Source organism: Arvicanthis niloticus, chromosome 7 (genome assembly GCF_011762505.2).
Source record: "Arvicanthis niloticus isolate mArvNil1 chromosome 7, mArvNil1.pat.X, whole genome shotgun sequence".
Taxonomy (NCBI): domain Eukaryota; kingdom Metazoa; phylum Chordata; class Mammalia; order Rodentia; family Muridae; genus Arvicanthis; species Arvicanthis niloticus.
In genome coordinates this window covers 42,351,622-42,374,993 of record NC_047664.1, presented here as the reverse complement: position 1 = coordinate 42,374,993, position 23,372 = coordinate 42,351,622, and the positions used below count along the sequence as shown (strand labels likewise).

Genomic DNA, 23,372 nt, shown 5'->3' with positions numbered 1-23,372 from the left:
CAAGCTCAGACTTTGTCTCCTGGGAGACTGATGGCAGCCAGCACATGTAGGTTGTAGAAAAGGAAGGGTCTTTCTTCAGAATGATTTACATAGATGTTGCTAGCATCACATGACCAATGCTTTCCACCATAAAGACTTGTGGCTGAGGTTTCTGGAGGACACTACTGTCGGCTGTCCTTAAGACCAGAGGTGACAGAGGTTGGTGCCCCTCACCAGCTCACTCCCCTTCCATTCCTGGAGACTTCTGGGTTGGACAGGAGCCTTTTGTGTCATGGGGGAAGCCCCGTTCCAGTAAAACTGAAAAGAAGTCCACATGAGAGGCATCTAGGAGCAGGGTAGGTAACATAGGCAACAGAGAATGAGGGCTTGTAGCCCTAAGAGAAGGAATACCTGGAGCCAGAAGCTAGAACATGTCAGAAGTTGCACAGCACAGATTCTCTCACAGGTTTCTTAGAGGGACTAGTGAGGTGGGCACCTTGGCTATGGACTTCTGGTCTCCTAAGGAGCAAAAATAGACTATTGTTCCTGCCCCTGCCCCTGCCCCTGCCCCTGCCCCTGCCCCTGCCCCTGCCCCTGCCCCTGCCCCTGCCCCTGCCCCTGTTCCTCCCCCTCTTCCTTCTTCTTCTCCTCTTCCTCCTCCTTCTCCACTTCCTCTTCTTTTTTTCTTTAAGACAGGGTTCTCTGTGTGGCCCTTGGCTGTCCTAGAACTTGCTCTGAAGATCAGGCTGGCCTTTAACTCAGAGATCCGCCTGCCTCTGCCTTCTAAGTGCTGAGATTTCTGTTCTTTCAAGCTCTTATGTTTGCAGAGACATTTTAATGATTTTAATGACATTAAGGAGCAGCCATTCAACCCCAAGAGCCTCCTCTTCTTCATCTGAAAAAAAAATGGGGACAATTGTCCTACCTTCCTCATGTCCTACAGTGACTACAGCAGTAAACAGAAACTGATACATGACTCATGAAATCAGGGGCAATGTTTGAAGGACTTTTCAAAGTGAAAGAACTGTTGTCTTTACTAATTGTTAATATAAGAAAAAGCACTTAGAAGAGAAAATCTAAAAGCTGAATTTATTTATAACTCTCAATATAGCCTCTATTCCATCCTGAGTCACTGTCACGTCCTTTCAGCAAATCTGATACACATGTTTGATTTTGGAATTTGAAACTTTTTCCCCCTTAGCCTTCGATATCAGCTTAGCCTTCTTGTGCTATATTCTTCCTCCATCTGGGTGATGAGGGTACATGCCTGCCAGGGCCATCATGGGGCTTGTGGGGGTGGGGGAAGCTCATGGGAAGCAATTAAGATCCAGAGTCTAGCACACTGTGTATAAGTGGGAGAAGGAGGAGGAGGGGGAAGAGAAAGAATAAAGTGTTTGCTGAGCTGAGCATCCCACCAGGATTTGGCACAGAGTTTGGCATGCAGTGCCTGATAAAACAGCCATTCTTATCGACTACTCTAGAAGGAACCTTTCTCTCTTGACTGTGGCAACACTCCACTGCCTACCTGTATCTGATGATTCTCTTTGCTCTTCCAGGCACCTCTGTCCCAGGAAGCCCTCATGGATGCCATGTGTGGTTTGATGTCTCCCCTTGACCCTCACAGGCCCAGGTTCACTTCCTGTCACCATCAAAGCCTCCCACACTCCCGTATGAAATCATACCTTGTTTTAGTCAACTGCGTTTCTAGTTCCTGATGCATTATAAGTATTTGGAAAACATTGTTTCAACAATGCTGAGAGGAGGGAGCAGATGTTCAAAGCCATTAGGGACTCTCTGCCTCTCTGGCCTTTTGGGGAGGGGCAGACAAATGGCTCTGCTATCCCCAAGGATCTCGGGATTCTAACAGCAAAATCACAGAGATAGTCTTTGTTAGCCCAGCTATTACTTTCATATACACATCAGTCAAGTATTCTGTGACAGTGTTTCCAAACACACAGCCTTCTATCACAGCCTCTAAGAGCTCAGCCCGCTCTTGCCTGAGCATGCGGCTCTGCTTCTGGGCACACATGGGGTTTAGGTGAGTACGTTGGGCTCTTCATCCTTGGAGGAGGCCAAGGGCCAGCTCTTCTTTGGTGAGAGGTGGAAATGAAAAGACATGAGGGTCATCTCTTTAGGTCTCTTTCAGAACTGATGGTTGCCTTACATCCGTAGTAGGTCAGGGAGGGGAGGAAGAGCTATGAGGTAGCAGCTGCCCACACAGCAACTCAGGGTCTGAGGCAACATCGCATACCCATGCCATGCTTACAGAGATCAATATCAAGCCCTTATTCCCCATCGTGAGCCCCAGAAGATAAATGTGGCATTAGCCCCATTGCACAAATGGAAGAGCTGAGCCCGGAAGGGGTTATATAATCCATTCAAGTTCATCCCCTAGAAGGGGGTAAACATTTGGCACTGTCTGAATTCCTCCTTCTGATTCTTGAGTTCTGCATTCAGCCTTGCTGGATCTGGTGTAGCTTGGCCACACCACTGAGGCTTATTGGCCCAAAGAAGAACAAGTGTGCTTGTCTTTATTAATCTCCCATCAGGCACTCTTGCTTCTTTTATTCATATTTTCAGACAACCTTACAGCAACTTGGGCATCACCCCAAACCACAGAGGAGACCCCTGGAGCTGACACTCGAACACTAGGTGTGCGTAGTCTTCTAGGTAAGAAGCAGTTAAGTCAGTCAGGTGAGGGTGGAATCAACTCCTTTTTCTCCCCCCTTCTCCAGTGGCTTCTGAAAAAATTATGTTGGTTAAAAAGGACATGGTGGGGTGGAGGGCAGGAGGAGGAGAATAGGTTAGGAAGACCCAAAAGGAACCTTTGCTTTCCACCACCTACTTCGCACAGTGGCTCCCAGAGCCCAGCAGGTGGCAGAATGTGGCCAGAGATGCCCCGTCCCTGGGAAGTCTGGGCCAGCAGCCCGCGCTCCCAGGTAATGTCAGCCTCCTGGGGAGTTCGTACCACCCACTCTGGCCCTTGAAAGCCTAGGGTCCTTAGGCATCCTGGTCTCTGGAAAGACACCAACCCCCGCCCCAGGCACGCCCCAGCTGCTGTAGAAGCCTAGACCCAAGATGAAAACCCTTCCCCTAAATCAGCGGCCTAAGCTTCATAGTGTAGGGCAATCCCGAGGACCCAGACAGGCAATTTCCAAAAATGTACATTTTTTTTTTTTTTTAAAGAAAACGACAGCCTCGTAGGTCTCAGTTTCTCAGTGTACAATGAGAGGTTACATTAGATCTCGCAGGTCTGGGCTCTCCTTCCACTCATTAAACATTCCGGGAAAACAAAGAAGAAGCCTGTGGCCGAGCCAGTGGGAGAGCGCAGTTCTGAGTCAAAACGAACTGTCAAACGCTGCCGCTGCCGGTGGGGAGTCCCGGGGACCCAGCAGCTCCAGGGAGGCCCCTTCCCTCGGAGTCCCCGCCTACCCGACTGTGAAGTGGGGGCGGTGGCTTCTAACTCTTGGCTGAGATCCGGGTCCACGCCCCCTCCTCCCGCTGCACGCACTCCCACCCTCCTTTCTCGCCTCTTCCTCCTCCTTTTTCCTCACCACCGTTGTGAGCAGAGCTGCACGGTGGTCTGGGCTTAGGGAGTCCCCGGGTTTCCATCCGTGTATTGTGCGTCACGGAGAGAACCGGGTGAGGGCTCAAGGGGTGCGGTGATCGTAGCTGAGGGACACCCTGGAGGAGGGGTGGCCACACGGTCCCCATCCCTGCGCTGCAATCGAACCCCTCCACACACCCTACAACCCTGGCTGGCTACTCTCACCGCAGCTTGCATCCTGCATCCCTGGGCTCTCATCCCGCACGCTGCATCCCAAGAGCATCCTGCATCCCTTATTGCTGTGAGAATCCTGCATCTAACATCCCGAAAGGAGAGGCCGGGCATGTAGTAGCGGCAGTAGCAGCGGAATATGGGCGGGAACCACTCCCACAAGCCCCCAGTGTTTGATGAGAACGAAGAAGGTAAGAGCCTCCCCAACCCGAGCCGAGCCGAGCGAGCCACTCCCCACATCCCCAGGGCATCCCTTCCTTCTGCTATCCTCTGAGTGCCAGCGGAGTGTAGTGCAAGAAAGGACACCTGGGTCTCAGCACCGCCTTGTCACCCCCCCCCCCCCCCCCCGCGCGCACTGCTTGTGCACCCGCCCAGTGCTAGGCATAGAGCTCCTACCTGGCCACTTCTTAGACTCTAGTGCTCTTTGGAAGCTCAGATCATGCTGAATCTAGAGTTGGGACAGAAGACTGGGAGAGGAAAAGGGGACTCAGGGTATCACTTGGGGGAGGGGGCGTCACAGGAAAGACCTTGCTTCACAGTAGAGTAGGGAGCATTGCTCCTGTTCAGTGTCCTGGGACTCCAAGGTGGCCTTCAGGCTTGAGCTTAACAGAAGTGGCATACTGGGTGAAAGTGCACAACGTGTGTGTGTGTGTGTGTGTGTGTGTGTGTGTGTGTGTGTGTGTGAGAGAGAGAGAGAGAGAGAGAGAGAGAGAGAGAGAGAGAGAGAGAGACAGACTTCTATTTGGTCTCAGGTCGGCATAAAGAAACTTTTTGTAGCTATGTCAGTGGCTCTGAGGAAGGAGCCCTGCTTGGGGCTAGCTTCCTGGTGGGGGTGTTGTAGGCTGTTCACCTTGTATACATGCTAGGTCTGGAGAGTCCTTGCAGCTAATGGTGGCAGAATTTGGTATTTGGGTATTTAGCTGAGCATAAGTGTAAGAAGTTTTCGCAGCATTTACTTTTATTATTGTGTGTCCTGGGACTCAACCCCTCTGAATCCTCATTTCCCTATATCTCTGAAGGTTGCTAATCAGGTCGCTGGGAGCTCAATCATTAGTCACATGTGGAAAGTATCTTACAGACACCTGTGTTGGTTAATAACCTACTGTGTGACAATATACACTGGGTTCCATCTCCACTGGGCCGCAAATTAGAGTCCAAACATCCTGAGCATTCTTTCATGCCAGCCACTGTGTTGGGCTTAGTCCTCACAGAGCCCAGTGGAATAGGTACTTTTCTTGTGACTGTGTGTGTGTGCGTATGTGCACACACGAGAGAGAGAGAGAGAGAGAGAGAGAGAGAGAGAGAGAGAGAGAGAGAGAGAGAGGGGCATACACACACAGAGAGAGACAGATACACACATACAGAGAGGCAGATACAGACAGAAACAGACACACACAGAGACAGAGACAGACACATACACACAGAGCCAGAGATAGTTGTGCACACACACACACACACACACACACACACACACACACACACACAGAGAGAGAGAGAGAGAGAGAGAGAGAGAGAGAGAGAGAGAGAGAGAGAATGTACACCCTGAGAGCTGGTTCTGAGCTCATCTTCTGTACAGGGTGCAGCTTTGGCCACTCAGATCATGGTTTCTAGAACCATCAAGGCAGGCTCCCTCAAAACGGAGAGACCCCACTTAGGCGAAGACACAGCTGAGTCAGCCAGGTGGTCCTTCCTTTCAGAAGGCCACGTCTGGTGGGTCTGAATGAACATCCTTGGTGATAGGCAGGGAGGGTTCAGTATGGCCACAGGTTGTTTGACAGCCCCAATCTTGGTCTTCAGACTGGAGTGAGCTATAGAAGCCAGAGACAGTGGAAGCCCTGTATGTGCCAGAGGGAGGAACTTTGCCCCACTTAGGGTATAGCCTGGGTCAGGGTCACACTAATAGTTTCCTTAAATCTCTGTCTTTTAAAAATCATTCAGTAGGTTGAGTTTCAAGTGTGCACATCAGTCTTTCATCAACAGAGTCTCATGCGATCCTAATATGCGTTCTCTCCCTTGAAACACACCTCTACATGGAACACTAGCATTTATTAACAATTGCGCTCTAAAACCTGATCTAACTTTCTCTCTGCTCCAGAGAAATGTAAACTCACCTTAATCAAAATCCCAAAATATTGTGTATTAAAACTTAATTTGTATGGCAGATTCTAGACTTCTAAAGAAAGCAATTCTCTAAATTAAACCAAAGAGTTTTTCAACACATGTAAAGATGTTACCCTTAGCCTATAACTATATTTTTTATTTTTATAATTATTCTTATTTGATGTTGCCATTTATTACTCCCATCTTACAAAAATATCAAATATGGTCAGTAAGACCACTCCACATGTAATGTCTATGTATTTTATTTTTGCAGCAAAAGCACCCTTTTCTTTCATGCTTGACTCACGGAGGGGATTTGCCACCTCTGTGGCAAGGATCTCATCATGTCTTATTTGCTCTGAAATATTTGCTGTAGTTTTGGTTTTCCTGTCTTGGTTCCCCATCCAGATTCTGTTGAACCTGGATGAGTCATCTGTTTTGGTGCAGGGTGAAATACAAGGCTGGGACCCTCCAGTCCAGCGGAGCATGAACACATGTGACGTACAGCCATTTCCGTGTATTTTCTGTGCACAGGTAGGGGTACAGTCTGCCAGTTCATGTATTTCATATGCATTTACATATCATCTTTCCCATACTTACACCATGCTGGGTGCCGGGACTGAAAGCATGGTAGAGGGTTCCTAACCCTGGAGTGTAAACTCTCTCTACACTTGAGTCTTGAAGAAGTGGTGGCAAAACTTTCCTGGGGAAAGATATTTCTAAAGATGGGAACAGACTGTACAGAGGCAGTTGGTAAAGATAAAGCATGGTTCATTTGGAGATCTGTCAGAGCCTTCTGTGCACCGAGGAAGGTGGATACGTAAGATACCATAAAAAGCCTCTGAATGCCAGGCCAGCCTCAAATGGCCCAGGCCCATTTGGGTGTGTGGAGTTGATCTTTCAGGAATTCTGGAGGTACTGAAGAGTTTTAGGGAGGGGATAATGGAGGTCAGTGAACATGCATGCTCCCCCAACTGGCTGAGGCACTAGCTCCTGAACACACCTGATATTAAGGACTCGAATGGATAAGCCACAGCAGGAAGTTTGCCAGTGTGTAACTGTTCTCCATTCTCAGGGATGGGGGCGGGAGGCCTGGGTCTTCCTGTGTTCTGATCACAGCTGTCATGCTAACACTTTCAGCAAGAAGCTCAGAAGAGCATGTTCATAGCCCAGCAAGAATGGCTGCGCCAAGGTATTGACAGTGTTTCTCTCTGAGTGGCACACGAAATAGTAGTGTGTTTACTGTAATGGCATCTGAGGTAAGGTGGAAGATGGCGCTTCCCCCACCTGAGCCTCTTTGAGCAAATGATATAAAACCAACAGGAAGTGCTTTTGCTGGAACTAACTGGCTTGGGCCACTTGGCCCCTTCTATATCTGCTTCAAGCCCTTGTCCTGGTCCTGGCCAGTGCATAGATCACCAGCATGGCCTCCACGCTGCCCTCCTGCTGGCAGCTCTCTTTTCAGTGTCATCTGGGTGCAGCAGCCAGGCCACCCTGCTCTCGAAGTGCCAGGCTGCATCAGGTCTCTGTTCAGTTCCCCTCTGTCTCGCTCTCTTTGGTCCTAGAGGCAAGTCACATGAAGATTGAGATGAAAGCAAAGTCCTGTGCATGCCCACTCAGACCTGCCCTCTGGGCTCTCACTCCTCTCTTACCCCAGACAACTTTGGCCTTGGTCCATGTTTCCCTTCCCCACACCCTCCAGATCTCCATGAGGGCTTCATTGACCTCTCTCCTCATAATGGAGCTCTCTGCCCATTTCTTGCTGCATTTTATTTCTGTCAATCTTCACCACCTACTGTACTATTAATGTCATTATTTTCTTAATTATCATCCATGTTGGTTTTCTGTCACTTTGACAGGATACCTGAGCTGAATAACTTTTAAGAACAGGTCTGTTTTTGTTCACAGTTTCTGAGGGTTTGGACGCTCATCACTTGGCTCTGTTGGTTTTAGTCTGTGGTGGGACATCATTATGGACATGGCAAAAGACATGTGTCCAGAGAAATGGCATCCTGGAGATAGAAAGAGACTGGAGGAAGCTAGAATCCCAGGATGCCTTCAAAGACTGTCTCCAAGCCACTACATTGGTAGAGAAAGGCCAGTGAACTGAGGACAGATTGAGGGGTAAGTGAGTAGATGTACTGGGGAAGCCAGCTGGACATCAGGAGGACACATCTTAGGGAACCTCGTAGCTGGTTGTATTGCTGCTTGTCTGTGCTACAATAGCTCTCTAAGTTACTACAAGTAACTTAAAGAGGAAGGGCTTATTCTGGCTCACAGTTTGATGGGACACAGTCTGTCATGGGAAGAAAAGCTGGATCAGGAAGCTGCTGGTTACACTATCGGCAGTTAGGAAGCAGAGAGGGAACAGGAAGTGGGGTTTGTTTGTTTATATAAAATGTAAAGCCCACCCTGTCATGACCTACTTCCTCCAGCAAGCTCTACTTCCAAAAGGCTCCACAACCTTGCCAAGTGGTGACACCAGCTGAGGACTAAGTCCTCAAAAACACAAGCCTGTGGGGGGACGTTTCACATTCAAGCCTCAGCACTGCCAATTGGTTATATCAGTCTTGAAGGTGAAGCTGCCTGTTGGGATAGGTCAACATATTCCACTGGTTTAAATGAACAATGAGGGCTGGTCAGAGTGGCACAGGGATTTTATAGCGGAGAGTAGCAGCTGCTGTGGCTGCACCTTTATCAGGTCCCATCTCTAAAAGTTTTTGCCTGCTCTTGGTGGCATAGGTTGGTAGGTAACCAAGTCTTTGACAGATGGGCTTCTGGAGATATTTTGCTTCCAAACCACAGTGCTATGGTCTTCTACAGCATTGCAAGTCCAGTAAGGGGGAAACTGAAGGTTAGGCACGTGAAGGGTTAGAGCTCTGTGGAGATGTGAACTTCATGAGAATTCCAGTGTCCCAAGGCCTAAAAGAACAGCTGGAGTAGAACTGAGATGCTAATAACCTCTGGGCACATGAGTGTCAATCTCTTCAGCCACAGCTTAGTTCTGCTTCTCCAGTAGTCTCTGGAACCTTCCTTCTGTTTTCCTCTGTAGGCTTAATGCTAGGACAGACTTTTTTTTTTCTCATGGAATCCCCACGAGTCCTAAGACTCTAAGTGGAGGAGAGAGCTTGTATTCCTCATATGACTGCAGGGTCACTGATGATTGGTTTCTATTAAGATTTGAACCATTCTGTAAGCAGGGAGATCTGATGTGCTAACCAGGCAGCCCAGATTGTTCAGGCCTTGCTTGGACACTGGGTAGAGTCACCTCTACTTGAGGTACTCTGGTATATACGGAGAAATAATCCAAGGAATACCAGAATACCAATAGAAGGAGGCCAAGGGGATGCTGCAGTGAATCCAAATAGTGTTCAAACGATGATGACACTGATAACCAAAACCGAACATAAACCACCCTCTCCAGCTCTGTTACCAGGGTGGGACACAACGGTTTGGGACTCTGTAACTTACCTCATGCAATTGTTAAATCCCATGTTAGCCAACTCTCCACTAGATAGCAATGTATCTGAGGTAATAGGTTTATAAAAGAAAGTTAATTTTGGCTCACAGATCTGCAAGTTTCTGTCCTTGATGGATCAGCTCCACTGTTTTAGACGTGCAGTGAAGCTGAGCACATGGATCATGTGACAGAGGAAAACCTTAGTTATGAAGCAAAATCGAACAGCAGAACCAAGGTAGAACTGTCCCTGAGGGCAAGGCTCCAGAAGCTTGAAGCCCCCCCCCCCCTTTAGGGACCCCCTATCTTGATAGTCTTTCCACAATGCTGGGGATCATGAGCCTTGGGGCAGTATTCAGCATCCGAAGAGCATCACAAATGAGCCTGGGACCTCTTTGAAGACTGGCAATTGCTTGCTTTTATTTCTCCTTTGCCAGGCCCAGGATAGAGTCATTGAAGAACATTGGGAAGTCATGCCTGAATGTGGGCTGAAGGTGGTCCCTTACTGAGGGTCAATTTTCTGTGTCCCTCTGGGTTCTGAAGCTACCGAGGAGTGAACACCAATATTACAGTTTTATTTTAAGTGACGCTTGTGTGGACTTTAGAATGGGATGGGCTTCCTGCTTCTGTTCTCAGGTTTCTACCTGGGAACAAACAGGCAGGGAATTGAGTGTGCAGAATGGATGGCATGCTGCAAGCAGCCTGGCAGTTCCCAGTCACGGTATACAGGGAGCCCAGGAGACAGCCCCATGCAGCAAAAACCAAAGTGTGCACACCAGGCAGTCTGTAGCGTGAAAACATTGTTTTCATGCAGTGACTCCAGATATCAATTTTCCTTCTGTTGAAAGAGGCACAGGGCTCTCCCTGCCACCCCCATTGCTGGGTAAGACAAGATTCTTGCTTTAGGGGACTGCAGAAGAGAGTGGCTCTTCCCTAAAAAGTGAATTGCGTGAGGAGGGAGGCAGGGTTGATCCCTAGGTTGAAGAAAGGTTTAAATGCATGAGAGGAAAAGGAGTGGCGTTGGGGGGGGGGGGGGAGCGAGGGGATGAGTTGGCGTCAGCAAACACTGAACCTGCCGTGTTCCTCCGAGAACTGGAAAGAACAAGATGCTGAACATGACATGGGTGCTTAGAATTGAGGCCTTGAGCCCTGGAAGGTGGAGGTGGAGAAACTGCTCCTCAGAGGGATCTTGGGGCCCCTCACCTCACAGGGTGCACTAGTTACCATGGTAATGAGGGATAGTTTACAACAGCAAAGGAGAATCAGCTACCTCAATTACCGATGAAGGGAAGCTGGGGTCATTTTCAGGCAGAGTCAGCCCCAGCCAAGGAAAACTTGAAGTCAATGCTGTCATCAACTGGGAATCTTTCTCCTTCCAGCACTTGGCTTTTTGATCTTTCAGATTATCCTAACTCATTGTAGATTTTGCCTTCTGGCTTTTCTTACCAAGACACTCTACCAGTGAAGTCATCAAAGCAAATGGCTCACCTTCCCAGGGTGGGTTGTTAGCACTGTGCACCAGCACAGCATTTCTTCCTCTTAAAATACAAAACAAAACACTCACTTTATTTCTGATTATGCATGTATGCATGTGTCTGTGGGTGGGCATGAGTACTGATGCCTATGGAGGCCAGAAGAGGGTGTCAGACCTCCTGGAGCTGGAGTTACAGGTGGTTGCGAGCTCCCTGGCATGGGTGGTATTCTGGAAGAGCAGTAAGCACTCGTAACTAGTGAGCCATCTCTCAAGTACCCCCTTTCTTTTGTGCATGGGAAAACTTTAAAGTTTACTTTGAAATTGTGGGAGACATGTGAATGACTTTGGTCCAAATGAGCGGCATTGATATGCATCTTATCTTCGGTAAAATATCTACCAACTGGTAGGTGTCACTTCATGTCTGTCTATCTTAATTAAGACAAGCAGAATTATCCAAAAGGCAGAACTTTACTTCTGTCTGGCTCAAAGAGTGTGAGAACAGCATGGGCCAGAGGCCACACCCTTTACCAGCTAGCCAGGAACCACAGAGACTTGATGCTTTAAGCCAGGGAGGTTGTTATTGCAAAGTAACTCAGCTTACCTACCCTGCCTGGTGTGTTAACCCCAAGTCAGCTGTCCCTTGAGCACAGCATTTTCATTTTTACAGTTAAGAATCTCATTAGTGATGTGCTAACCTCCACACACTTGGTCACACTGGCAGAATTTTTTCCTAACCTGATTTACTAACAGGTTTTATTTTTTACAAGTATGGGTTGATTCTTCACAAATGCCTTTCCCATGTCTATGGAAATAGCCTGTGGATTTTTCTCTGGTCAAATGCAACATTAAAACAATTGATTTTTAAGTGTTAAATCAACTTTTTAGTAGTGGAATAAATCTCTTGTTTTAGTTATGGTTTCTATTGCTGTGATAAAACACATGCAAAAACAAAGCAAAAAAATCAGCTGGAGAAGAAAGGGGTTATTTCAGCTTACAATGCCCAGGTCACACTCTGTTACTGAAGGAAGTTAGGGAGGGAACTTAAGGAAGGAATCTGGAGGAAGAAACTGAAATGGAGGCCATGGAGGAAGGCTGCTTACTAGCTTGGTCCTCATGGGAGTCTCAGTTTTCCTTCTTAAACACTTCAGGTCCACCTCACCATGGTGACACCACTCACACTGGCCTAGACCCTCCCACATAAATAATCAATCACCAATCAAGAAAATATCCTTCAGATTTTCCCACAGGACAGTCTTGTGGGGTATTTTTTTTTTCAGCTGAGGTTCCCTATCTCCAAATAACTTCACTTGTGTCAAATTGACACAAGAAACAAAAACAAAACAAAACAAAACAAAACAAAACAAAACTAACCAAGATTCCCACTTGTTATGGTATGACATTATCTTGGATTTGATTTGCTAGTATTTTGTTTATTTTTTCATAGAAAGATATTATAGACCTTAATTGATTCAAAACATATTAGGAAAAATATTCAGTGAAATTACAACTTATAAAAATGACAGGAGGAGAATCTAAATATCAGGGAAATTCTATTATTCTATGCCCACTGAGTCTTTCTGAGAAGACAAGTCTAAGCCTAGGTTTCTTAATAGGCACGGTCCCCCAGATATGATAGATAGCAATCTCTAAAAAAGTCTCCAGAGAATGGGTGCAAAGACTATCTTTAAAAAAACTTTTATTGTCTCTTCTACAGATTTATTGTAAGTTGCATTGGCTGTATAATTTCCAATTGTGTTATTGTGTCTGGCATGTCTGTTACAGGGGTCTAAGCTTTTGTATTACTGCCCTGAGTATTAGAAAACCTTGATTCACTGAAAAAAGCTTGAAAGTGCTGGAAGAATTGAGTTAGGCTTTAAGTAGAAGCAAGAGGGTAGCGGGCTTGATTATTGCTGGTATAACAGTTTTAATTTCATTAATTGCTAGCGTCACTGCTTCTGCAATAGCATTGACACAAGAAGTTGAGACAACTATTTTTGTTAATCATCTAGTAAAAAATGTTATTAATGTATTGAGTATACAAAAGGATTTATATAGGTATCTGGAACAATGGATGATGCTGTATAACCTATTCAAATTATCTGAAGGAGATTCAGGATTCAAGAGTTAGGAGCCATTCCAAGTATCATGACAAATATAATTGGAGTAGTGTTACTTTTGAAATTTACAATAATTGTTATTATAATTAGAAAAAAGTTTAAAGACACCTGTAGGATATTTGGCATAATCCTATACCTCTCTGGGTGTGTTAACTTTGCATAGTGAGATTATGAATTTCAAGAATGCTGCTCTGTTGAGCTTTGATGCTGCAGATAATACCAATAAAATTATCCATGGCCTGAGGTCAGTATTTCCATTTTGGTCAAACTTCAGGAATGGCATATATAGCTTGATCAGGCTAGCCCTTCTTGTCCTGGGAATACTTTTATTCTTGCCCATCATGTTAAAGCTTGTCTCTAACTACATCAATAGGCTGGCAGCCAAAGAACATGACTTGAAATGGAAAATGGACCTCCAGACAGAGTTATTAATTTAACAGGCTGGCAAGCCAAGGATGGGTAAGATTCTGCACAGAGCCTTACCAACCTAAGACAGAAGTGCATTGCTTTTGATAATGCATATTCCATGATGGGTAAGGAAGGCATTCTTGTAAGAATGACCTAAGACAAGTTCAGTCTTGTTAATGAAATAAAAAGGGGGGAGAGGTGGAGAGCCTTTGGTACTGCTTGGCAAGAATCTTACATTGGCCAAGGACAAGGAAATGGGCTGCTTGGCAGGAATATGACATTGGCCAAGAACAAGGAAGTAGGCTTCAGGCAGGAATCTGATATTAGGCTAGAACAAAGAAGTAATTTCATGTAGGAATCTAAATCTTAGGCTACAACAAAGAAGTAATTTCAGACAGGAATCTAAATTTTAGGTTAAAACAGGAAGTAGGCTTCAGAAAATGAAGATGACCTTAGGCTAGGACAGGGAAGTAGGCTCAGATACTTTGGTCATCTTGATAAGCCTTTAGAAACAGTGATCATGGGAATGTTCACATAATTGGGTTTAATGCCTTGCTTTTTTCTTTGACTCTTTGTGTTTATTGTATTTGCTTGTTCCTTGACTATTTGCATCTATTGTATTGTTAGACCCTCAACCTAGAACTGATCTTAATACATGCATATAATCAAAATGGTATAAAAGCATAAAGGAAGAGGGGGTATAGGATGGGGGTTCTAGGGAGGGGAAATGGGGAAAGGAGATGACATCTGTATTGTAAATAAATAAAATATCCAATAAAAAATAAAAAAAAGAAGAGGCTCCAATGTAGAACTATGTAATCCTGTTCTACTCCTCCTGGGTATGTGTTCCAAAGCATCAAACCAAGCATAAAATACAGATAAATATATGACCACCATTATTATCACACTACTCAGTCTAGGAGCCAATAAAAAATGAATGGATAAAGAAAATATGAGATATATACATATGGCTATTGAAGAAAGGATGCTATTTTATTTGCAATAAATGGATAGAGTTAGAGATTATTATGCTAATTTATAAACAAAAATATGCTTTTTTGTCATATGTAAAATCTAGATTTTTTAAGGCATTAAAAAATCAGGGGGAATGATTTAGGAGAATGAAGGGGATTAGCAGAAGTGGGAAGAGGTAACTGAGGAAAAAGGGACTAGGGAAATGGCTTAGTGCTTAAGAATATTTGCTGCTTGCCATGGATATACAATAAAATAATAATTCAACAAACAAAACAAAAACAAAACCCCCAAAACTCCTTTTATTAATTAATGTGTATGTGTTAGCTTGCATAAATTGATGTGCACTGAGAGCAAGCAGTACAAGTGGAGGCCCAAAGAGGGCAGCAGAACCTCTGCAACTGGAGTTACAGCAGGTTGTAAGTCTCTATGTCCAGGCTAGGAATCAACACCAGGTCCTCTGCAAAAATAGCAGATATTCTTAACCACTGAGCCACCCCCCAACCCCAAGAGTATCTTTCCGATGGCTTCAGTATCATTTTAATAATGTTAGACTGGAACTATTAGCAGAACTGTAGATGGACATTGCTCTCCTGGAAGGATTTCTGAAGGGCTGCTACAGTGTTGCTCCCAACATTGTAATGTCTACCTAGTGTCTGTAACATCGGTAGTAAGAGCTTTTTCAATTCTGGCTTTAACAGTTTGCACTTCCTTTCCCAATTATTTTTCTTGATTGGTCTTTGGTTTATCAGCTGTTGGCTTTAATTTGTACTTGTTTGATTCCTATTTGATTTCTTTGTTTGACTGTTTTTTTTTTTTCCTTTCAGGGTTTTGAGACAGCTCTATTTTCTGGTTCACCCTACTCTTATTTCTTATTTTGTATTTCGCTTAAGTGTTACAGCTAAAATTATTTTCTCTTGACTGAATTATTTCCTTTGGCATTCCTCCTAGTGTCTGCCTACTGTTGAGAAATTTCCCCACTTTCTATGTGTCTTAAAATGTCTGTATGTGTGTGCCTGATTATTTTGTGCCTGTCAAGTTCCATATTACTATTTTCTCCTTAAGCAGTTTGAAGTAGATCCCTGTGTCTTCTCTCCTCCATCATTCCAGCTGAGAGGTGGCAGCTGGTGCTTCCTTTGTTCCACTTAAGTTTATTTTCCTTGTCTGCCCATCTCAAGGGTTTATTTATTTATTTATTTATTTTAATTTTTCTTGTTTTTAGGAGTGCAGCACAGTGTACCCACCTGTGAGCTTCTGGTTGTTTCCACTTGTGTAGAGGGCTTCCTGAGTCTACCTTTGCAGGTCTTAGCTCTGGATCATTCTTCTTTTGCCTCCCAATACTATCCCTGTTGCTGACTGTCCCCACATTATCATACCAAGAATACAGGGGCATGAGACTCTCCACGGAGACCCTGTATAGCTCTGTAGATAATTTTGTGGCTCAACTCATTTCTGTGTTTTAGTCTGAACATTTTCTTTTGGCCTGTTTAATCACTTTAAGTCTGTCTTGCTGTTAAGTGCAGCCATCAAGATCCTTGTGTTAACGCTTGACTTTCCACCTGAAGAACTGCTGAATTCATCTCTTCGATGGCTTTCAATCCTCTGAACTTGCCTTGCAGTTTCTTCAGCACACCAATTAGTAATTTCATTTTTTTGAGCAACCCTGAAGATCTTCCATTTCCTACTGCCTGATTTTGTCTTTCTGTGTGATTAATATGTTTCACACAGTAGTGTGTATTGAAAAACTACACGGTGTGTAACTACAGATAATTTTATGAATTACTTGGAAAGTTACAGAGATAATGTCAGGCTTCAGAGAACGTTCCCTTCACAGCAGTGACCTCCATATGGCAAACAGTCAGTCATGTTTCATGTGAATCCTTATAGAGGATGGGGTGGGGATATTGCAATCCCATGAGAACATGCTTCTACTTTTGTTCCTAGAATGTAGCCTTTGATATTACTGAGGTATGTATGGGGTATTGGGCAAGCCTCCGCATTGGTAGGCTCTCATTTTTAGTATTGGCCCTGCCCACCATCTCTGAGGGCATCCAGCTCTGGTGGCCTTTCAGTCTCTCAGAATTTTCAGATATGACAGAACTTCTTGAGGAGAAGCAGACCTTCTTTGAACTGGCCTTTTTCTTGCACATTTGATCTGAATCTCTGTTCTCCACTGAGAATGCTATAGTTCCTCCAGATGGATTTTCCAGAGATAAATTGGGTGTGGTCATTATAGCTTCTCTTTACCCAGACTCCTCAGTGTTTGTCAGTTTGTAAGAGCTACTTGCAGAGAGACACCTATGTCTCCTGACCTTCTCCCACTCTTAGTTTCCTCACTCCCACAGCCTCATCCTCAGCCTCCCTTCCTCTTCCTGCCACTCTTTCTGTGTTATTCCTCAAGCTGCTGCATCTTGAATCCTGGCATCACCCTAGTGAAATGGCTTTTGTGAGTGCCTTCATGATCTGTTGGTTCTTCAAAACAGCATATACCTGCAACACATTTCTTTTCTTGGACACAAAGTTAAACTACCCCCAAACTCATCATACAGGAGAAATATAGCACACCCAATTCTGTTCATGCTCCCTGGACATTTCTCCTTCCCCTTCCCAAACATTCTTGTCCCTAGACATTAGTATTTAGTTTGTATTGTGTTTGGGAATCATAAAAATGGTCACATGTCTTAGGCAGTCTTTTGTGACTTGCTGCTCTCACTGAAGACCGAGTCTCTAACATTCATCTGTGGGGCTATGGATACCAGAAGTCTGTTCATTTTTGTTGCTATATAATGTTACACTGTGTGACCATCATTCATTTGCCCCCTTCTAGATATTTGTACTATTTCTATTTTTTTTCTGACTCTGGTGAGCAGCTCTGCTGTTCGTAACTTTGCACACTCTTCCTGATGCACATGAGCAAACAATTTTTTTCTGGGATATGCACTAAAGGAGAACTTTCTGGCAGGCAACAGGTGCATGTACAGTTTCTGAGATCCCAACAAATGCTTTCCAGAGTGATTTATCACCAGGAAGCTGAGCACAGTCACTTCCTGGTCTCTCCATGAACACTGTGCTGTAGAGACAGGCCTTGTCAACATGCTCACATACTTTATCATCTTCTTTCAGTCTCACTTGATTCTGCTTCCACAGGGACACTGACTTTATCAATCTGTTTAACAAAGTCTAACCTAATATCACCACTGCCAATTGACACTAAGCTTTTGTGACTGAATGTGCATTACCCTTTTAACACACATCTTAAATTGAGCCAGACATTTAAAATGCTTGAAAGCTTTGGGGGGACAGAGACTAGGCTTGGTGACATATTGTGGTGGTTTGAATAAGAACAGCCTCCATGGGTTCATATATTTGAATATTTAAATCATCAGGAAGCGCCACAGAATGGATCAGAAGGACTAGGAGGTGTGGCCTCGTTGGAGGAAGTGTGTCACTGTAGGCGGGGAGTGAGCTTTGAGGTTTCAAAAGCCATGCCAGACCCAAACTCTCTTCCTGCTGCCTGCAGATCAGGATGTGGAACTCTCACTGAAGTCTTCAGCACCAATCTGCCTGTGTGCCGCCATGCTCTCCACAGTGATGATAATGGACTCAACTTTTGAAACTGTTAGAAATCCCCCAATTGAGTTCTTTCTCTCATAAACGCTGCCTTTCTCATGGTGCCTCTTCACAGCAATAGAACAGTGACTAAGCCATGCCTGTAGCACAAGGACTTCAGAGTCAGAGGCAGAAGGATTTTAAACTTGAGGACTGCCTGTTCTACATGGTAAGTCACAGTCCACTGGAACTGCATAGCTAGTGGCTACCACACAGGACAGCACATCTCTTTTGGCCTTGCAACCATTCTGTGCTACCCAGCTTTTCACTTTGTCGGTTGGAGGAGCACGCCATTGCAGCTTCAATGTGTCCTCTCATTAAGGAGCCTGAGGTTGTTTCATTAATTTAGCTCCTACTTGTTCTTCTCCTTCTGCAAAGGGCCATGTCACGGCTTCTCCTTTTTTCTGGTGGAAGTGTATGCTTTTACCTGCAGAGGTTTGCTGCAGACCTACCTGACGCTGTGAGTTGCAAGTATTTTTTTCTGCCTCCAGCTGACCTATTCTAGTCCTTCGTGATGTCTTCACTTTAAGGTGGTTGTACTTATTGCACTTTCCTCAGGGCCTGCGGTGTGTTTTCTTCCTTGATGATGGCTGTGGGAGGGCTCAGCTCACCGCTGGCAGTGCCACCTCTGGACTGACATTTTCTCAATTGCAGTTCCCTCTTCCCAAATTACTCTACCCTGTGTCAAGCTGACATAAAACTAGCCAGCATAACACCACTCTGGTTCAGGCACCGCACATCATTTGAACTCCAGAGACCTCCTTCTTCCAGACATTTGTACTTGAGGGCATAGCTTTCACTGAGAGCAGCCAGCATAGCTAATTCACCACAGTGATGCCAGTTCCTGGCTTAACACCCTTCAGTGGCTCTCACTGGTCTATTAGCTAAAGACAAGAATTATAATAGGTCTTGGAAGCCCTTGGTGGTCCAGAACCTGCTCAGTTCTCTCAGTTCATCTTTACTGAGTTGTTAGGAACTGGACTTAAGATTCCTTGCCCAAACACTGGCACAGGGCAGCTGTGTTAGCTTCTTTTCCTGTTGCTGTGAGAAGATATTTAAACACAACTTTAGGGAGAAAGGATCATTTCTAGTTCACAATTCCAGGTTACAGTGCATCATGGCAGGAAGTCACAGCAGCAGGAGCATGAGGCAGCTGGTCACATTAGATTTTTAATCAGAAGACAGATGTGGAAGCATGCACACTCACTAGGGCTCTTTCACTTTCTCTATGCTTAGGTATCCCAGGGTCCCCTGCTTAGGGAACAGTGTCAGCTATAGTGGGTGGATCTTCCCACTTCAACTAATGTAATCAATAAAATCCTGTGCCCCAGGTCATTCTGGATTTGATAAGCTGGCAATTCAGGTACCCAGCAACTATTCCACGAAGTCACCACAGGCTTCTTTACCATGTCCATCACAGCTGCAATCCTAGTTATTCTGAAAATTAACGTGTGGTCTTCCCTGTCCCCCCTTAGGTTCTGTTGCCTTGTGGACTCTCCTGTGGGTATCTCCAGCCTAGAAGGTCACTTCTTTGCATTTAACTTTTCATAAATATGTGTCAGAATAGGCAAGCAAAAGCCACATAACCTTTCAGAAGTTACAGGCATCTTCTTTGAGTATAAAGGAGATAGCTCACCAGGGTTTGAAGAGTGGGTAAAGGAACCATTCCTAGCACTCCTAGAAGCATTTAAAATACACAGTTTGGGAGGGACTACAATGGTCAATTAAAAAGAAGCAGCACTTTCTAGCTTTGCAATGGCCTAATGACAGAAACAGCCAGAAAACAGCTTCTTAGAGAGGTGGGGCACAGAGAAAGTACACTGAAGCTTAATGTACGTGTAGAGACTTGGAGAAAACCAGTGGCTCAGTTTGGAAATATATCTATCACTTTACAACAATCCATTGACCCTGGAGATAGCATCAAGAGAAGGCTGCTTCCCCAAAACGCTCTCATATAAAATATGCAGAAATATCAATTTCAACAGATATACATGTCTACCATAGAAATGCAGAAGACATTAAAAAGTGAGGCAGTATGGCTTCTTCAAATGTTTATGATTCTCCTGCAACCAACTCCAAATATGCTGAGGGGATAAAATACCAGACAAGAACTCAAAATAATGATTCAAAACATCAATGAAATTTAAGAAGTACAAAAAATCTTAACACATTCAGGAAGATAACACAAGATGTGATGAGAAGTCTGAGAGAGGGAGGAGATTGATTTCAAAAGAGAAACAAAAAGAAATCAAAACCTCAGTGAAAATAAGAAATTAGTGTCCTTGTTAACTTTAGCTGACAACTTGATACAACCCAAGATCATCGGAGAAATGAGTCTCAGTTGGGTGATTGCCTAGATCAGATCAGCCCATAGATATGTCTGTGAGGAATTGGCTTGATGGTTAATTGATTCAGGAGGCATCCCACTGTGGGTGGTACCATTCCCTAGGCAGGTGGTCTTGAGCCTTTTCAAAGAGATAGTGAAGCATGAGCCTGAGTGAGTTGTAAAGGAGCATTGCACTTCAGTTTCTGCTTGAGTTCCTGCCATGGTTTCTGTCAGTGATGGATTGTGACCTGTAACCTGAAATAAACCTCTTCTTTGCTCAAGTTGCTTATGAGAAGATCACAGCAGCAGTAAGGAAACTCAAACACTTAGTAGTAGTTAGTAGTAGTAGTAACAGTGAAAAGTCTTACCAACAGATTATACCAAGTGGAGGGAAGAACTTCCAGGGTTTGAAGGCAAAGCTGATAAATTATAACATCAAAAGGTAAGAAGCAAGAACAACAGTCATGAACAAAGCCCATGAAACCTTTAAGCCTGGGATGGGATTAAAAGACTAAACTTATCTATTTTTAGGGAAGGGGTAGAAAAAGATGATGAGGCAAAAATTAAAGGCACTGCCCCCAAAATCCTACTGAATGATAATAATGGAAATTTCTCAAATCTTGGGAAACCTATAGACAAGTAGGTATAGGTTGCATTTAGAATCCCAAACAGAGGAGGCCAGAAAAAAAAAAATCTCTGTACCATATTATAGTTAAGAGTCCAAGTGAACAGTACAAAGATAGAGGATTTCAAACTGTGAGTGAAAAATATAAAGTCGCTTCCAGAGGTGAACCTGTCAGAACAGCAGCAAAGTTCTCAACCAAAACGCACCAGCCAGGAGCTCATGGAACGACATGTTCCAAGACCTGAAAGACAACTGGCCACAGTGCCAGCTCTACCCGGTAGAGCTGCCTTTTAGAGTTAAAGGAGAAATAAAGGCCTTCGAGGATAAACAGTAGCTAAAGGCGCTTATGATCGCTAACCTGACATTAAGGAAGATATTTAGAGAAGTTCTGCGCACACACCAGAGGAAGATAAACATGGTAACAAGATTGTAGAAGCAAACAAGTCTTAGTAGAACTGTAGATAATCAGAAAAGAATCAAACATTAGGATAATAATAAAATTATGACCCTAAATGTAAATGGTCTTGGTTATTCAAATTAAAAGATGCAGACGGGACCAGTGGCTTTAAAAGCAAGATCCAACTGTTTGCTTCTGGTAAGAAGCATACCTCACTTTCAAATGCCTGAATACAGAGGGAGAATAATGGAGATGAAGTTCTCCGTAAACAGAACATGGACACAAACAGGAGTTATGTCTGGAAAAGCAAATTTCAGGCCAAATAATTTTGCTGCTACTTATCTGACAGAGGATTAATATCCAGAAAATGCAAAGATCTCAACTTCAGCACTGCTGTGTCAGTGTGGTAAAGACCCATGGCCTTGTAGGACTGGCTATTCGTGAAACTCTATACAGGAGCTTGTGAGTACACACATACACACACACAAATACATTCTTTTGATGGAATCTCTAAAATAGAAGTGTAGATACTATACCAAACAGATGAGAAACAACAACAACAATTCCCAAACCAAAACCAACCAAACAAAAATAACTAGGCATGGCTAAAACAGAACCAGGTATTGGGAAACTGGAAGAAAAGTATGAGAGGTGCTTCAGTGGGTAGTGGTTGTAGGCCAGGGTGAGGACCCACCATCCATATAAAGTCTGGAGGAGTAGCTTGCATCTATAAACTCAGTGTCCTGTGGGGAGATGAGAGACAGAGATGGAGGAGCTTCTAGAAGCTCACGTGCCAGCAGGGCTGCTGAAGTAGTGTATCAGGGAACACCAGAGACTCAAATAAAAAGGACTGACAGCTAAGGTTGTTCTGTGCCAAGCACACATGCACCATGGTGTGGCTATGTCCACACACACGCTACGGGAAGAACCACTGCAAGGTGCCCCGTCAGAGCGGTTGATTCTCAGGCTGGAAATGAGCTAAGCTTAGTAACAGCAATGTTTCAGCAAAACCTGTGAACCGTTGGAAAATACTCCCGCCAGCTGGGAAATGGCCAATGCCATTAGGTATCTTTGGTTGGTTGATGTGAAACTGGTGTACCAAAATGTTCTGTTAAAAAGAGAACTAAAATCTGAACATCAAAAAAAGCCCGGAGAACCATCAACAGAAGAGCAGAGAAGCGTAAACAGACACTTTTCAAACCCTGTACAAATTGCCAATAAACACATGGAAACTAAAGGTCAGCTTTTAAAGTTGCCACTGCAATGCAAATAAAGACTACAGAAAAATTCCAGCCAGCCCCAGCCAGAATGGCTTCCACGTAGGCACATATAGTGGGACTGGGAGTGTAGTTCAGGGGTAGAGCAATTAGCCCAGCATGCATCAGGCTCTGGGTTCATCCCCAGTGCCGCCCAAACCACAAAGAACAAATGCTGTAGGATGAGGGAGATAAGGAGCCTTACACAGGGTTGGTAGGAATGTAAATTAGTCTAGCCACTACAGACGTTGGTGTGCGACTTCAAAATCCTAAAAATAGAAGTGCCATGTGACCCAGATCCAACTCCTGGGCATATCCCCGAAGGAATCAAAGTCAGTGTACAGCAGTGACACCTGCTCGTGTTTATCACTGCTCTGCTTGTGACAGCCCAGGAATGACGTCAGCCCAGACTCCTGTCAGCGAGCGAATGCCAAAAGGAAGTGTGCTCTGCACACACTGTAAAGTATAAGTAAGCCACAAAGAAGAAACAAACCGTATCATTTGCAGGAAAATGGATTAAACGTATCATCAATAATGTCAAGTAAGTTGGACTTAAGACTAATATCTCATGGTTTCAAATGTAGCATCTGGGGTGGTGGGGTGTGGCATGAAAGTAAAAGGAGAGACAGGAAGAGACCAAGGAAGTGAGATAGGAGGAGATTAACCAAGGGTCAAGTGAATACTATTAAAGTGGTACCATTTCCTGATGACATGCATGTAAGCCTATGAGCTTACATGTGGGGGCCATTTTTCTTCAAACCACCATGGGTATCTTCCTCAATCACACTCCCCTTTGGATAGTTTCTCATTTAACTTGGAGTTCATGGACTAAGCTGGCTCACTTTCCAGGAATCCCCAAGGATCCTCCTGTCTC

At 44.6% G+C, this 23,372-nt stretch overlaps 1 protein-coding gene across 3 annotated transcripts in view; it reads left to right on the top strand.

The window, feature by feature from the left end:
• Positions 1 to 3,456: 3,456 nt before the first annotated feature.
• Stk32b (serine/threonine kinase 32B) overlaps positions 3,457 to 23,372 on the top strand; it is a 238,377-nt gene continuing 218,461 nt past the window's right edge. Inside the window, exon 1 of one of the 3 annotated variants that reach the window (XM_076938409.1) lies at positions 3,457 to 3,948. In XM_076938409.1, the coding sequence (XP_076794524.1) occupies positions 3,897 to 3,948 (52 nt within the window). In that variant the 5' untranslated portion in view covers positions 3,457 to 3,896. Of the gene's footprint in view, positions 3,949 to 22,932; positions 23,040 to 23,372 lie in introns of those variants that run through there. The other 2 variants (XM_034508828.2, XM_076938410.1) reach the window with 2 other exon arrangements.